General features: G+C 40.9%; 1 protein-coding gene across 1 annotated transcript in view; it reads left to right on the top strand.

The window, feature by feature from the left end:
• SPTBN1 (spectrin beta, non-erythrocytic 1) overlaps positions 1–17,924 on the top strand; it is a 155,378-nt gene that overhangs the window by 54,280 nt on the left and 83,174 nt on the right. Inside the window, exon 2 of the mRNA XM_077813885.1 lies at positions 15,832–15,983. Coding sequence (XP_077670011.1) covers positions 15,832–15,983 — 152 coding nt within the window. The remainder of the gene's footprint in view (positions 1–15,831; positions 15,984–17,924) is intronic.

Genomic DNA, 17,924 nt, shown 5'->3' with positions numbered 1-17,924 from the left:
GTTATTACCCACATCTCTTTTTGGAATCTTGCCATTTTCACAGGTGTGGTGATAATCCAGTCATACCGTATTATGTTTTAGATGAATCTGGATGTGATTGACCACAGCTTTTGCTTAGGTTATTGTTCTAAGAGCTCACGTTGTGAGATGTGAACTGTGAAATGGAAATGGCGTGTTTCTCCCTTCAACCAGTTGTAACTTCTGTATTGCTAAAGTCTCTTTTTTATATATATAGTGGTGCCTGATGGGACTTCCATAACATTTCTGTTACAGGTTTCAGAGTAACAGCCGTGTTAGTCTGTATTCGCAAGAAGAAAAGGAGTACTTGTGGCACCTTAGAGACTAACCAGTTTATTTGAGCATGAGCTTCTGTTACATAAATCCTTATCTGTGCGGGTTTGTAACTAGGCTAAAAAAGTTGCTCCAGTGTGGGAGAGTTTTTGAAATTACTCTCAAAAGAATATGGGTATCCATGTAATTAAAAATAACATATGGAACCCAGCTACATTGTGTTGAGTCAAAATCTGTGCAATTTTATTCTAGTGGTGTTGCACAGGGTATAAATCAAGCTCAAATTTGGCCCTGTAGGCTCAGTAGTAACATGTTGGACCTGATTCAGTTATGCATGTTTTATATTGATGTACGTGTGTTGATTTCAGTGGAGGGATTCCTGATTTGCACTTGGGTGCGTGAGGGAAGAATTGGGTTTATGGGGCCTGATTCTCAATTGTCCTGTGGTTTGTGTAATTATTTACACCTGTACAAAGTTGTTGTTTTATCAATGAAAAATGCGGGTACTCAGTTCTTCTGAAAATCAGGACACTAGGATTTAGCACATGGATTTTGAAAATAATCTTTAAAAGACCATTTAAAAGTGTTTGTCTCAACGTGTCCCTTCTTGCCCTTCCAAGAATGACTTTGTTTTCTCTTTTTCTTTCAAATTTTAAGGCAGAAAATACCTTAACAATAAAAAGCCACATTTGTTGATTTTTGAAAATGGAGGGGTGAGGGAGGAAAGGGGAGGGGGAATAAAACCATGACTTAAAAAAAAATGTGGATTTTTTTTTAAATAGACAATTTTTCTTAAATCTTACTAGAAAAAAGGCCATCACCCCCCTCCCAAAATCTTTTCATTCAAAAAGGTTTGGCCAGCTTTGGTTAAAAGTGGAATTTTGTCCTTATCTGCTTTGTGCTGACATCTGGTGGCAAATCCTTGACTCTGGCTGACAAGTGTGCAACCCACCTCAAGGGTGGTACACCACCACAGCCTATGCACTCCTGCTATCCAGGGTCAGTTGTGCGTTACATTTCTCGAGCTCCACTCTAAATAACTCCAGCAGCCAATGGCCCCAGAAGGCTCATGGCAATTACTGGGGTATAAGGAAGTTTTGGCCATGTTCTGTTTCCCCAGGCTATGTCCCCCAGCAGGGATGGAACGTAGTGTGTTGCGGATTCTCTCCAAACTAGCTATGCTGGCTTTAAGACCAGAATCTACCAGTGGTGAAATATCACGGGGTAGCTGTGTTATCCACAAAAACAACAAGGAGTCTGGTGGCGCTTTAAAGACTAACAGATGAAGAAGTGGTGTTTTACCCACAAAAGCTTATGCCCAAATAAATTTGTTAACCTTTAAGGTGCCATCAGACTCCTTGTTGTTTCAGTAGTGAAATGCCATTTCCACACTACAGAATTTGAGCCAAGGTGAGTTTAAATTAAGACTACTGGATGATGCCTGCAATGGCAGGAACTATGGGTTGGGTAAAGGGCTGCCTTTCATCCTTGTCTCTTCTGAATTCCATGGATGTGCTTGACTATAAACATTTATTAGCATAGTTTTAGTTTTAGTATGTCTTTGTACGAATTACTTAATACCAAAATGAAAAGGAGTACTTGTGGCACCTTAGAGACTAACAAATTTATTTGAGCATAAGCATAAGCTTTCGTGAGCTACAGCTTATGCTCAAATAAATTGGTTAGTCTCTAAGGCGCCACAAGTACTCCTTTTCTTTTTGCGAATACAGACTAACACGGCTGCTACTCTGAAACCTGTTAATACCAAAATAGCTTTTGTTCTCTGATTTACATAAACAAACCCTCATTTCTGGTTTAGCTGCTGTTGCCAAGTTTGAATTACACTTTCCAGCAGCTGTTGCAAGTCACTATGGACCAGTTTTTGAAAAGTGTATACACAGAGCATTTTTCACACCCCTGAGCTACATATGTGCTTGACTCAGGCTTACATGAGCTCAATAGGTATGTGCTCATGAAAATCCCTGATTTGTGGGTGTGTATCAGATGTTGAACACACACAGAACACACATATGCACTTTTGAAAACATATGCCTGTAAGTGCTCCTTCAGAGCTTAGGAAGTATATCAGCCTATTTCATTTTTAATTTTTCAGCTACTATATTGACTGAATTTTCTTTTTACTCTGAGTGTCTGTATGCATGTCTATGTATATATGTGAATTATGGATTCAGTTCAGCAAGGTATTTAAGTACATTCCTGACTTTAGTCCCATGAGTTCAATGGGACTGTTCACTTACTTATGTAGATGTGTGCGTAAGTACAATACCGTGCTGAAATGGGGTTAAATGATTTATATATGTTATATACCATGAATGCACCATTATTAATGAGTGATCAAACACCCAACTTTTGAATTTCCTGAGTTTTTATGATTGCACCAAGAACATTAATTAAGCTGCATTGTATATCTTATGGTTTATATTTATAACAAAATAATACGCGAAGGTTTATATTTGAAAACAGATCTAGAATATGCTACATATATGCCACATGGCCAAGGCAGCTTTGTTGGAACAACCCTCCCTTTGGGAATTTCCTGAGTTTTGAGTTTTCTTTATTCTCTTCATATTGTATTAATATTAGGTTTTGGCATTTAATTTCTTTGCTTTTTTTAAAAAAAATACATAAAGAAAAGGGGAATGAAAAAAGAAATCTGAAGGTATATGTGAGTTGGTGAGCTTGGTAGACAATTTGAACTGGAGCTATCATTCTCACTAATTCTGCTTTCCATATGTAAGTTCCTTGATGGAGATTTTCAACCTGTGAAGTTGATAAACTCCGTCACCAGACTACAGTATCCTTAATCAGAGCCCCCTTAACAATTCATTTTACAAAGGTTAGAAAAGTTTAAGTATGCATGCATGAAACTACCTACAGGTATTTTAAATCTTTGAAACTTTATAATTATTGAAACCAATTTCCTTCAAATTTGCTTTGCCTTTTATATCTCAGTGAGATCTATAGAACAAGTCAAGTTTGGATACTAGAAATTTCAGCCTCTCTCTTCAGCCACTTCGGAGTTAATTATCTGAGCAAAGACATTTCTTACCGGAAAAGGATATTCTCCTCCCCCCGGTGCATAACTCTAAAGGTTGAAGTGAATTTGCTTAAAGGTTCCCACTCATCCTGCCAAAAACCAAACAAACACAGATAGATAAATAAAATTGCATTTGGTCTGGGACCAAGCACGGAAATTTTAACACCGAAAGGAAAATTCTGAAGTGAGAGATTAAAATGAACGTTGAAACTCAACCTTAATTATACCCTGGAGAGCTTCTAGAGAAGATTCGAGGAGGTGATATCTTTGAAGTGAAGAAATTGTACAATAAGTTTTGATTAGCTGCATCCTTTTTTATGGTTGAATTTTTGTGTACATTCTGACTGACTGATAGAGACGTTGATAGTGGGGTGTAATGTTCAGTGGGGTGTAATTTTTTAATGCAGGTTTTTCTGGAGCATTTCTTAAACACACTTACAGATTAAAGGGCTCAGTTCTGCAAGACTTGAGCTATGTGAATATTGGGACTAATGGGAGCTCTCTGTATGGCAGACTTGCAGAGCTGGGCTCGTGGAGAAGACAGTTTTTCCTTTTAATGCTTCTTGTTAGTAATCTTTTTAGAAATAGCCTTATGTTCTAAATTATCCGTAGATTCCTTCAGTTAGTACAAGTAACCTTTGCTGTAACCTAGACATTTTTTATTGCCAATATTCATTCTGCTTTAATCAAGGGAGAGCTTAGAGGCCATTTTAACTCCAAACCATAGCACATGCTGATATCCAGCATTATTATCTGATTTGTTACTGCTTTTATTTGGCAATCTCACTGTACAGAACAGTATATTGCCATATACAATATACCTTGTAATCATCAGAGGTAAATTATTCTGTGACAATGGAAGCAGAATGAAACGAACAAAGCATGAGCAAGGGTATTAAATCAGCCTATTAAACTGAAAATATTATTAATCCCCAACTGATGCAGTGGTTATTTAAATATATGGTTGTCAATTTAAAATATTTAATCTAATAGTACAAATATATAATTTAACCGCAAATCATTATAAATTTAACTCCCAGATTTTATATTTCCAAAAGATTAAATGCATTCATGATTGTTAGCTTCTGTCTACCATGGCAGTGTGTGCCCACTTCCCTGCCTTAATGGTGAACATGGGGCTGCACTGAGTCAAAACACTCCTGTCTCCTTTTCTCTATTCTAAATTATAATCCCAGTGGACAGTTGTATACTTCATATTCCAGAGCGTCTCGACATGTATGAGCTTGGAGCTCCAGAATGTGGAGCACTCCAGGTTACCCTATGCACCAGTATGCACACACAGCTGAATCATAGAAATGGGCAGTTAGTTGCAACTAGGCCCAGTCACAGACATGTCTGAGCCCTGAGTTCATCATTAAGGTAAGGAGGGAGTGGGGAACCGGAACCAACAGTACTGCATCTGAGGGGGAAATGGAGAAGACTGAAGGAAAAGAAGTGGCACAGAGAGGAGGTCATAAATAATCTCCCCTACCCTCCAAAATTCAAAACTTCTTATCTTCCCTTCTCCAAACAACAAAGAGAAGTAGGTTTATTGTAAAAATACATTCGCTCTATTTGGTTTGCTGGACAGGAGGGAAATAACAGGTGGTAGAGGTATGGGTATCAGCTGCCTACCTAGGCTGTTCAGAGAACTAGCACTAGTCCCCAATGTCAGCCTTTAACCATCTAGTGTACGGGGAACGATTTTTGTGAAAACCTTTTGGCCCGTTCCTGCACTGTGCCAGTAAAGAATATTTTTGGAGGAAGCTACAAAGGCCACACAAGACTATGTGTAGTTCAGAACACTGCTGTGATCTTGATCATTTTCATTGTTCCTTTGTGGGAGTTTTGTAGACAATATCTTGGGACAAGTCAGTTCTTTTCCGAGATCCCTTTTAAGAAGGCGATGTCTCTGACTCGATCACATTTACAATTTTTTTCCCCCAAGAGACTTAAACGCTCGGGACCAAATTGGTTGTGCTGAATTTGTGTATTTTAACAGCACTAGGATATTTTTATTCTATTAGTACATGCGGATTTGTCTGAGCTATACACCGGACAGTAGCTCCTTTATTATTCTACTCAGGCTATTTGTCTGTTCTGTAAGGCTGTTCACTATAGGCGCCGATTTCCTGTGGGGTGCTTAACCCCTGCTCCCGTCCCAGCCCCCGCCCCTATTCCATCCCTTCCCCCAAGGCCTCACCCCGGCCCCCCCTCTTCCCACCCCATTCTGCCCCTCCCCCGCCTCTTCCTGCCCCTGCTCCTCCCCCAGTGCCTCCCGCATGCTGCTGAACAGCTAATCGTGGTGTGCTGAAGGCACAAGGGGAGGGGAGGAGAAGGAGCTGATCGGCAGCTCTGCCAGAGGCGAGAGGTGCAGAAGGGAGGTAGTGGGGTGGGGGTGGGGGGGCTGCTAGTGGGTGCTGAGCACCCACTATCTTTTTCCCTTGGGTGCTCCAGTCCCAGTGCTGTTCATTTATATGTCCCTGTAGTATTTTTCTCAGGATATAATTTCTGGAGCTAGGGAAAAATGTGACAAGGCCGTGTGCCTGTGCTTAACTTCAGTCATGTGAGCAGTCTCACTGAAGTCAATGGGACAGCTTCTGTGCTTAAAGCTAAACACCGGCATACAGATTTGCAGGTGTGTCACCTAAGGTGTTAAATGGTTTTAATTCTCCATTATGGCAGTTGCATTTCAATGGCTAGTCTTCAATTTGTAAAAATAATTTAACTATGATTTCCCATAATGCAGAAGACAGGTTGAATATCTGATTTGCATAGTTTAAATCAATCTAGTGAGGATAGGTCAAAGCATCTTCCTTTCTGTAAACCTGCTATGTGATTTGTCCTCTTTAGAATAAAGATTTTATCTTTGTTTAGTCTTTTAACCCCAGATGGCTTTTATGTTACATTTATTGGAATGTGAGACCTCCCAGTGATTGTCACATATGGACCCAGTCATTCTAGTATGCTGCCTTTCTTAACCTTCTGGTGACATCTTTTGATATTTTAGCACCAAACAGCTATCAACCGTATGCAAAAATAACGACTATGAAAATACCTGTCCTCCCAAACGCTGTACTACTTGGCTGACTACTCAACATGGTTTTATGCAAAATTTTATTTTCTGGGCAAGGTTTAGCGACATCAGAGAGAAAATATCAGAACGGTTTTTATGGTGATAGCCTTGTGCAGCTGTTTTCCTTTTCTCATTTTAAGATATTTTAGGCAATCAAACCATATATATGAAATATTGTTTATAACGTGTGTTGTGATATAGGACTTAAACTCCCGCTGGTGCTTCCCAGTAAATGAGGAAGAATTGTGAAATACACAGCCTTGTTTTGAAGTTTGGGAACATTAAGCCATTGTGGTAGAGTAGGGGAGGCTCTAGAGACTTGATCCTGCTCCAAATGGAAGTCAGTGGCCAAACACAATGTGAGCAGAATAATTTCTTACCTTTTTAATCTTTAATGGGTGAAGTTCAAACACATGTAGGTAAAACCCTGGTTATAACACCCTTTTCTTCAGTGGAGTTAATCCAGCGCAACAAATTCACGTGTAGTCTGTTTTGTGTAATAAAATAACCCTCTTGAGTGCACTAGTTTTACATTGAAAACATCGGTTGGAGCCACTTTGCTGTGTTAAACTACCTGAGAGATTGAAGTAAAAATAAAGCAGATGGCCGTTATTTTAGAAGTTCATCCAGCGTTATTAAATATGGCACATATATAAAATAGTGTTCTCAGCTTTGGAATGCTCACTTTGACTTTATTGGGGATTTTGGCTTCCAGGTTAAATACCTTTCTTTATGCTTTTATCAGTCCATATTTTCAGTACTAGCATCTTGTCAGCAGATGGAAAACCATCGCAATGCTAGAAGACAAGAAACGTTGCTGTCCAGTTTTATTTGCCTTGTTCTTAAAGGGAAATATGGAAACAGTTTTAGAATGCAGTAACGTTAGGAGGAGCTGTGTTTTTTGTGTTCATAATAGTGACCTTTTTCTAACAGTGTCTAGTAATCTTTGTTCCCACTTGATGACATTTTTTCTCTTCTTTTGGTGGATTTTAAACATTTTAAATTAGAGTCTTCATTAGCATAACAGACTTGCTTTTAGTTTGAGTTAGTTTTATATTTTAGAGCAAGTGATATTATGAGTTCATGAGTTTTATTCTCTCCGTGCTTGTAATAACAATAATCATATTTATCTGTATAGCAGTGTCATGTGCTAGGAGCTTAGCAGGCGTGTAAAAAGACAGTGTCAGCCTGGAGGAGCTTACAGTCCAGGGCTCCTGATTGTCCCTGGCCCTTGTGTAAGTGTATGAGTATAACAACACAAGGAGTCTCTACCACCACCTTGTACGTTGCACACTAGGGCCTTGCTAACGCTGGCCTTGGTCTTGCAACCACCCTGGGAGTTGCAACCCCCAGGTTGAGAAACACTGATCTAGATGAGTTGAATATCCCCTAGAAGACCTCTGTGTACCCCAGGGGTACACGTACCCTTGATTGAGAACCCACTGGCCTAAAGGACACACTTTTGTTCCACCTTAGAATGATTGTACAGCACCTGCTGCTGCTGTTAAAGATACTGCGTGAGAGCCTCACCCCTACTCTGGCCCCCTTGTGGCCTCATAAAGGCACCCTAAAAGCCCCAGTTCTAGCTGTAGGAAGATTACAAAGGAACTCTAGAAGTCAGGCATAAGGCTGCCCACGAAGATCCCTTCACAGGTCCTGGCGTAGATGGTATGTTGTGGGGCAGGCCCAGAGCTGTGTAAGTTGTGCAGGGGGGCCCAGACCAGACCAGGATAGGGAAGTGCAAAGCTGGCTGAAAGCTGCATTATCTACCCTTCACCTGGGTTGCAAATTTTGGGCTGCTCCACTTAGAGATGCAGCACAGAATTTCACCCATTATATTTAACTGGCTCTTACAGTTACAAAGCAGTGAAAGCTGTAGATTGTCACAGTGAATATGTTTGTGTTTCTTCGCAGTAAAATCTGCACAGATCATAACAGAGTTGTCCAGATAACCAATCATAGTTTTCTCAGGCATCCTTCTTAATAGGAAGACCTTCAGGAATGGTTGGAATTTTTGAAATCATCTGTTATTGGCAGCTGAATTCCATATCTATGCATCTGTGTAAACACATTAGTCCAGCATAGTGTCCTGTATCCTGAAAAGCCGAGAATAGAGTGACCATTGGCCTGAGAAAGAAAGTTCTGTTTTCCTCTCTGCGCTGTTGACCTGAATTCTTATGATTCTAAGAGTTCTGGGAAACTGTTGATGTTGAATATCTAAGCAAAATCCAGGAGCCTAAATTTGATCATTAAGACAGTGTATTTAACAGAGTTTGATGGGAAGAGCATACTGTCTATATTTCTTTACTGTACAGGAAAAAAATATTTTTACGCTTTAGAAATTATATTCAACTTGTAAAAAAAATATTTAATATAAAGAAGCTGTTGCATTTGCAATTAGGAAGGAAAAAAGGTCCTGCATTTACCCTGGTTGAAGTATTGCCCAGGTCTACAACTGATTGTGTATAACATATACAATACGCTGCTTATTACCTGGGCACAGCAGGTAAGACTTGAGATGAAGCTTCAGCCCTGTCTCTAAACATTATGTTCCGACAATACTGCTAGTCTAGATTGTAGGTTAAACACCCTGTAGCTAGTATTAGTCAGACACTTAATTCTTCTTTCATGGTTTCTTTTTCTGGTTTAATTAATTTCCTTGTCTTTTTTCCTATGTCATTTGTGCTAATTTTAGAACCTTCCCTTTGCAGTTTATCAGATGGAGCACAGCATCTGTGTCCAGCTAAGTGGTGGTTATACCTTTTAGGCATCAACTGTCAATGTGATTTTGACTCCTAAATGCCTAAATCTCTTTTGAAAGTGAGCTTTATGATCCTAAGTCTGTTAGGTGCTGCAACATTGAGTGCAGCAGCGTCTAAATACCTTTAAAAAGCTGGGCTTAAAGTTCTTCTGCTTGTGTTGGGCTGGGTACAGTGCTTGCTGAACAGATTTAAAACCCAATTTTAAATGGATTTGGGCTCAATCTGTTTAAACCAAGCTTTGGTCAATGTGGAAGAGGGCAAACAATCTTTAAACTGAGTTCAGAAACAATCTTCCAGTTCAGGTAGCCTTTGCAGCCACAACATTTGATTGCCTTTGTGCTAAAGGAACGGTGCTGATTAGGGATGTAAATAGCTGTTAAAAAGAGTAACCGACTAAAAATTTATAGGTTACACGTTTAACTGGGGAACTAGGGGTGTGGGGGGTGCTGCAGCACCCCCATGTTTTACACGGGCCCCCAGCTGCCAGCCCCTGCACCCGGGGATCCCCACTACCGGTCCCTGCTGCTGGTGTCCCAGCTGCCGGCTGTGCACCCGGGGTCCCTCCTGGCTGCCACCCGCAGTGCGGCAGTGGAGTTTAACTGTTAACTGAAATAGATAAGTCTGCTTATCTGTTAATCGGTTAACCAGTTAAACTTTTACATCACTAGTGCTGATATCACTGTTCTGCACACTGTGGGGAGGGCTGTGTATGTTTGTGTTTGTTGGCTGGATTTTCGTACTTCCCACTTCATATCCAGAGCCAAATTCTCCATTATACTGGTGCAAGCCCACTGAGTTAATTGAATTCAATAGGATGGCACCGATGTAATCGACAGCAGAATATGGTTCATGGATTTTTATCCAGAATCCTACAGTCCCTTTAATTTTAATGAGAATTGGGCATCCAGATTCCTTTATCAGCTTTGAAAATCCCACCCTTAATATTTCAGAATGTTGCTAAAATTATAAAGGAAGAGTGTTCGTTAAGGAAAGTTTATTACCTAACTCCTGTTTACTTACTAAACAACTAAACCAAGTCAGCCACAGTAAATCACAAGCACTGAGCATGAGCTGCAAGTCCACCTGCTAATCGTATTTGTCAGAGGGGTTTCCGTCCAAAGGAAATTTCCTTCCTAATGTTGCCTCAAGATAAGTTGGAGTCTGTATTATCAATACAGCTGTTAAGAGCTACTTCCTTTTTCCTGCTGTGCATGTTTTGCATGATGCTCGTTTGTCTTTACCCCTGGGAAACAAATGTTTTCACAAGCTAAAAGACATTGGCAGCTCCACCCATATCCTCTGGTTTCAATTAGATTGTTCAAAATCTAAAAATAACTCTTTAAAGATATGAAGGATATTTGTCAAAAGTGTCACATTTGTTAATGTAAACTTAAAAGGCATGAGTGACTATAAATGGTGCTTCCTTTCCCACTATTGATATTAAATACCCATAATTAATTATTAATGTATATTAATATATATACATGTATATTTTATTTTTGTGTAATAGTATATACATGAATATAGCATCAATTAGTTATTTTCTGTGCTTTGTTGCATTTTCTAAGCTGCAGGTGCAATTCCTGGGTTAAAATAGATATGCAAATAAAATTGATGGTCTTTGTTTAATTCTGTGCGTCTTTTAACTTAAAAGACCTGAATAAAAAATGTACTTGCAGTTTATCAGTTTGAAGGTGATGGTGAAATCAGTTGCAAAAATCTGCCATCGTTGTGAAATGCCAAGCAGAAATAGTCCGTAGAGGTTTTAAGACTACATGCCACACCCCATTCAAATAAACTTATCAACCGTTTTAATCTTGTTTTCTAGTTCCATATATAGAAACCTGTATAAAGTATATATATTATATGCAGTACTACAGGGGGTATACATGACGTGGTGGTAAAAACGCCTGCATTCTCTCTACTCTGGTGGTTGCACTGTTGCTACTATCAGTGGAGAATTACAGAGCTGAATTTTTCCAGGATAGCTGCACCCAGTGAGAGAGACAGAGTGCCCTGGAGTGGGTAAGGAAAGTGTGAGTCCAGAAAGGGCTGCAGAGCTGCATTCCTGGATATCTTTTATTGTCTATTTGCCAGCTCTCCTGAAGAGCTGGCAGTCAGTGGCATGCCACAAGGCTGTGTGGGAGCTTGGCTATTTACTATCAAGCAGGGCTTTCTCAGTGCAGGCAAGTGGATGCGTTCGGCCAGTCAGTAATTTGACTTTCCCAATGGCAAGTTTGTTTTTCCATCCTTACTGCTCAATCACAGTGGGCAGTAAGAAAGACAGAAACACCCCCTCCCTCAGCACACAAACCCAGATGTGGATTATAACAAATAACTGGAATGTACAGGGATTGGAGAGACATAAGATTTAGAGCATGAAAATTAGAGAGAAAGATTTCATGTCTGAAAACATCACAGGTGCAGTAACTAGAATTTTTATTGCCTCCATTTCTATCTTTAGGTTTGTGTAAACAGTGGGGAGAGAAGGAAGGAACCACCAGGGGTGGGTGGAAAAGGGGTGAAAACAAGACAAAGGAGGGTGGAGAAACAAAAAATCAGAAACAACCCATGCCAATGCAAAGGAAATAATGGAAATCACAAAAGACAAGACAGAGAGAGTGAATAGATAAAAGGAGGAGATCAGCAACTTTACTGGGACACGACTGGAAGGGGGACACAGTGTGAGAGGAGTAGCCAGCTACTGATCTGTCAGAGGGGTGGTAGGGCCTCCATGTGAAAAGGATGGAAGTCACTGCTTAAGGAAACAGAGCTGGCTTCCTGGGGATGGATTAACTGAAATACATTGTTGTTTGACCCACACAGCTGTTTTCCTTCCTCAGACAATGGGTCAGATCATCAGCAGCTGTAAATTACTAGAGCTCGGTTGAAGTTAACACAGGTTTATGCTAGCTGAGTATCTGGCCCAATATATCACCATATTTTTTCATATAACGTCCATATTCTGTTTTACCTTTCCCTGATTAGTCCATATGTCTGGCCCCTCAGTTGCCACCTGCTAAAACAACATGGTATCCGCTGGTTTGCTTTCACCACCCATTACGTTTAATCTGCACCCCAAGGAGGACTGGAGAATGGCTGATAATCATGTGTTTATTTTAATAGGTTCCATTATAGATAACTTAGTAACTAGATTTCACAGCTTTCTTGAAGCTATAATGCTTTGAACATCCAAACTATAAGTCTGTACCAGTATCTAGACATCTCTTAATGTTGCATTGCTATATAGACATTATAGTAGTTAAATAAATATACATTATGTAGTGTTCTTGGACACATCTGGGTCACAGTGAGTTTTTATGTAAACTTTATGGGGAAGGGAGAAGTGGTAATTGTTGGAAAATTTTTAATAGATGTAAAGCATTGCTAGTTCTTTAACTGTTTTCTGTGACTCACTAGTTAAAGGAATCATTCTTGACTTGACGCATGAATTAGCAGACATGCAACTGTGCAGATAAAGCATTCTAAGGAATTCACTACAAATAGTTCTGAACAGAATGTTTAAGGTTACTAGAGAGTATATTTAAATTATTATTTGGATAGACTAGTATTTCCACTAGCCAGATATGATGGGTTTTTTCCTTTGGTGAAGGACTGAGCAAACTGTGCTATTATGCTGCTGGAAATGAGGAGCAGCTTGAGTATGGGAGGCTGCATCTTTTGACTCTATTTTTGGTTTTGTAGTATTGCTTTGCTAGAAAGGAGTCTGTGCTTTCTAATGAAGTGGCCCACATCCTGTTCACACCACTTATTAACAATATATATCTTGGCTTTGTATTGCTGACGTTGTGATGTTGTAATAATAATTAGAAGGTATGCATCCGATGAAGTGAGCTGTAGCTGACGAAAGCTTATGCTCAAATAAATGTTAGTCTCTAAGGTGCCACAAGTACTCCTTTTCTTTTTGCGGATACAGACTAACACGCCTGCTACTCTGAAACCTGTCAGAATGAAATATGTGGTCACAAAGCATTGAGCATTTTGTGGGGAAAAGTTACAACACAATCGGGAGTAGATAGCTCAGTGGGGCAAAGGTCTGCAGCATGTAATAAACTAGGGTTGGTTACTATCAGGGTATCAGAAAGCAAGCCTCAGTTACTGCGAACTTCCTGTTGTGTTGCCATGTCATTGTAACACTGTACTTCACAAAGAGAGGACCATTGCAAACTGTACCATGGGCTGTTAGGCTGTTGAAAACGTATTGGTGTAATATAAACACCTTTGAGGGTCAGTTCCAATGCATTAGCCCTCTCACGAGGTACTGCAAGAATAAATTCAGAAATACACGGGAGGCACTGAGATATTGTAGTGACAGGGGTCATGTAAGTAAACAAATACCTACAGTCATTTAGTGACTGATAGTGCTCTCTCTCCTTTTCAGATTCCTTCTTCCTGTTTCCTTCCCTTACCACCACCCCCTTGTCGCTATTGCTATTTATTTCTTTACTTTCTGTGTTCTTACCCCCTAGGCTTCAGTTTTCTTCTCCTCTTTCCTCCTATCCCATGTTGCCACGATCAGTCCCTGTAGTCCAGCAGAATATAGTAAAACTAGCTATGAATGTGCCAGATTTATGCACCTGTCCATGCTAGAGAAGCACTGTCTGTAGGAAAGCAGGCACATTGCACCTCCTGGGAAATTCAGAACATCAGACAGATTCAGTTCTGCGTGAAAATGTAACCCTCCTACATTCCAAAAACATTTCATATATCTAAAATAATGTGTTCAGAGTTTTTTGGGTGCCTAAAATTAGGTGTCTAAGTCAGTGGCCTGATTTCCAAAAGCGCTGAGTACCCACAGATCCCAATGAAGTCAATAAGAGTTTCAGATGGTCAGTGCCTTTAAAATCAGGCCTCTTATTTAGGTGCCTAAATGTGAGGCCTGATAAATAAGGTCCTGATCCAAAGTCCACTGAAGTCAGTTAAGAGCCTGAGTGACCAAACGATGCACCTTTTTCCAGCTAAAAGTCGTTGGATACTCAGCAGACAACTTCTTAAGAGTTTCTGAATTAACGTAGGTCTATAGGGAGCATACACATTAAATGAACTATGACTTTTGCCAACGGTTATCTGAACAAACAGTTAGGAAAGTGTGTGGTATGTGTATGTTGAAAAAATCTGTTTTTCTGTGGCTTTATGTAAATCCAGGCCAACTTCACTCTTGCAGTTCTGGAACAGTTCATCCGGCTTTTACATAAATATTTGTGTAAATCTTTGAATCCTAAAATATATGCTATTATGAGGGGGAAGGAATAAAATAAGTGAGAAGCATTGGACCAAATTCAGCTCTCACACGAAGGTTAATCCTGAGTAACTCCATGGATTTCAACGAAGTTGCTCTGAATTTACACCAATATAATCATGAGCAGAAGTTGGACTGTTATCTTAAAAGCTGCAAGATAACCAAGATTAACAAAGGACAGGGAAGTTTGATAATTCACAGACACACTTTTTAGGTCAGAGGCGGGCAAACTTTTTGGCCTGAGGGCCACATCCGGTTTCCGAAATTGTATGGAGGGCCACTTAGGGGAGGTTGTGCCTCCCCAAACAGCCAGGTGTGGCCCGGCCCCCGCCCCCTATCTGACCCCCATCCGCTTCTCGCCCCCTGACGCCCCCCCCCGGGACTCCTGCCCCATCCAAACTCCCTGTTCCCTGACTCCCCCTGCCCCATCCATCTCCACCCGTCCCCTGACCACCCCCAGACCCCCCTGACCCTGACTGCCCCCCGCTGCCCCATCCAACCCCTCCTCTCATTCCGGACTGCCCCCCCGCCCCATCTAACCACCCCTTCTCCCTGACCGCCCCCGGAACCCCTGCCCCTGGCTGCCCCATCCAGCACCCCCCTCCTTCCTGACGTTTCCCTCCCGCCCTTCCCCAGGACCCCTGCTCCCATTTAACCCCATCCTCTGACCGCCCCAACCCCTATCCACATCCCCCGTTCCAGACCACCACCCAGAACTCTCCTGCCCTCTATCCAATCCCCCTGCCCCCTTACTGCGCTGCCTGGAGCACCGGTGGCTGGCGACGCTATAGCCGTGCCGCCCAGAGCACCAGGACAGGCAGCCGTGCGGCCCGGCTGGAGCTAGCCACGCCACCGGGTCAGGCTGCAGCTCTGCAGCTGCTCTGCCTCGCAAGAGCTCAGAGCCCCACCGCCCAGAGCATTGTGCTGGCTGTGCAGTGAGCTGAGGCTGCGGGGAAGGGGGAACAGCAGGGGAGGGGCTTGGGGACTAGCCTCCTGGGCCAGGAGCTCAGGGGCCAGGCAGGAGGGTCCCACAGGCCGTAGTTTGCCCACCTCTGCTTTAGGTTATTCTTTTACTAGTCACCTATTCATGTCTTAAGAAACAGGTTCTGCTGCCAAATCCTGAAGTCCATGCTCCAGATTTACTTCTCAAACATTGCTGAGGCAAAATTCCCAGTGAAATCAGTTCTCCTGACTTCATCAGAAAATACTATAAAATAAGAAAGTTGGATTTTCTGTGAAATGTCCTGATTAAATAACTCCTCTGGAGACACTAGCAAGCCTCTTTATTTGAATATATTGAAACATGGGTTTGAATATCATCATCTTATGTCTGTGCATAAGCTTTGGTTTGTTTAGAATAATCCTTTATTATTTCTTTGCCTAGATGAACGAGAGGCAGTTCAGAAGAAGACTTTCACAAAGTGGGTTAATTCACATTTGGCACGTGTATCATGTAGAATTACAGATTTATACACTGATCTTCGTGATGGACGGATGCTTATCAAACTGCTGGAAGTTCTTTCAGGAGAAAGACTTGTAAGTGTCTATATCTTTATATTCTTTTTGTCATCTCTTCATGAAAACCATGGGTGAAATCCTGGCTTCATTGAAGTCAGTGGCAAAATTCCCATTAATGTCAATGGGGCCAGGATTTCACCCCATATTTTTAAGAAACCTCTTCCTATCAATTTTTAAAAATTGTATTTAACACAAGTAAGGGCTTCATTTAGTTCTCATTGAAGTGTCTTTCTATTGTCTTCAGTAGGAGTTAGAACCTTTAGAGCCTCATCTATCATGTAAGGTGCTGAGCACTACCAGGAAGTACTGAGCAACCTCAACTCCCATTGGAATCGTAGGTGCTCAGCACCTTGCAGGCTGTGGCTGTCTTTGATTAGGGGGGTATGCCACATGAACTAGAATCCTCTGGGTGACACTTTTTCCTCAGGTATGTATGTATGTGAGCAGTTCTCATTCTCATCAATGGGAAATGAGTGTCAGTATCTGAGGGAAGATATTCATCCTGTGGACTGGGTGTAATAAAACTCCAGTGGTAAGAAGTGGTGCTGTATGACTATTGGAAGTGTATTTTAGGGAATGGTGGGGTACAAGTTTTCCCCCACACAGATCATTTAATGATGTCCCTGCTCTTAAAACAACCTTATCAAAGGAATACGGTCTTCAGCTGTGATCCAAGGCTACATGAGGTTGCAACTGTGTAATCAAGTGTCTTCAGCTGGTCTTATTAATGGAAGCCATATGGGTTAAGACCCTGCATAGTAAATTGGGGTTAAGACCCTGCATAGTAAATTGGACATATGCCCCACAGTGCTGTGTTAGTACAGCAAAACTTGATATAGGGATTTCCAAATATTGTTTTGATTATATAAACTCTGAGATGCATATAAGTACCCTGTCCTGATATTCCATACTAGAAGTTAAATATACTTAGTATGGGTATATATTATATTTTGCGCAAAATAAATTCCTTTATGCTGAGTAATTTATTTTAGCGTGGTATTGGTGTTTGATGTTCTCTCTGCAAACAAAAACAACGAGGAGTCCTTGTGACCACATTAGAGACTAACAAATGGATTTGGGCATAAGCTTTCGTGGGCTAGAACCCACTTCATCAGTGAAGCTTATGCCCTGAACTATGAAGTGGGTTCTAGCCCACAAAAGCTTATGCCCTGAACGAGATCACTGCAAACAGTGCTTATTCCGATACTGTATTCAATTACATTGGTGTAGCTGAGATCAGAGTTGGTCTTTATTGTAAAATTTAGACTATTTCAGGTATTAAGTCTGCAAACCCTTCAACACAGTTTCACCGCTTAATTTCAGTTTAATTATTTGCTCTGAAGTCAGTTTTGATGTCACATATTACTTTATCTACGGGGAAACTCAGACCAGCCATGCAACTTCCTCCATGTGATTTTTTTTTTTTTCTCACCAAGGTTTGAAAAATGGATCTTTTATTCAACTAGAACATATGCAGTTATGTTGGGAGTAATGGTGCCAAGCCAGCAGCGTTCGCCTAGTGAGAATGTTACATCTGTGGTTACATCACCATTAAAATACCATAGTAGTGGTTTGCAACACTACTACAGTTTCTTATTTTAGTATTGTTATCTCAGCTTTAGAATGTGAGTACAGCAACCTTTGTTTAAACAGCACATTCTAGCATTCCTTCCACTGCAAACATGGATATAGATAAGGTAATTCACAAAACCTTGAGACAGTTACGCACAATGAAGAGTATATTATTTTGATCATCTTATGTGGCTTACTTGCTGAAATTCTGTTGCTCTTTGTAATTACCTTTATTTTTTATTTGTTATTCACTGGCACAATGTGTTTAGTGCTACATAAGACACAGATATCAAGACAATCTCTGCTCAAAAAAACTTACCATTTAGAGAGCAAACCTAGAAAGTTAGGACAACTGGGATAACTAGAGACAGAAGCTATCTTATATAT

Source organism: Eretmochelys imbricata, chromosome 3, assembly GCF_965152235.1.
Source record: "Eretmochelys imbricata isolate rEreImb1 chromosome 3, rEreImb1.hap1, whole genome shotgun sequence".
Taxonomy (NCBI): domain Eukaryota; kingdom Metazoa; phylum Chordata; order Testudines; family Cheloniidae; genus Eretmochelys; species Eretmochelys imbricata.
The sequence above is the reverse complement of the archived record's forward strand: the minus strand, read 5'-3'. Positions and strand labels throughout refer to the sequence as shown.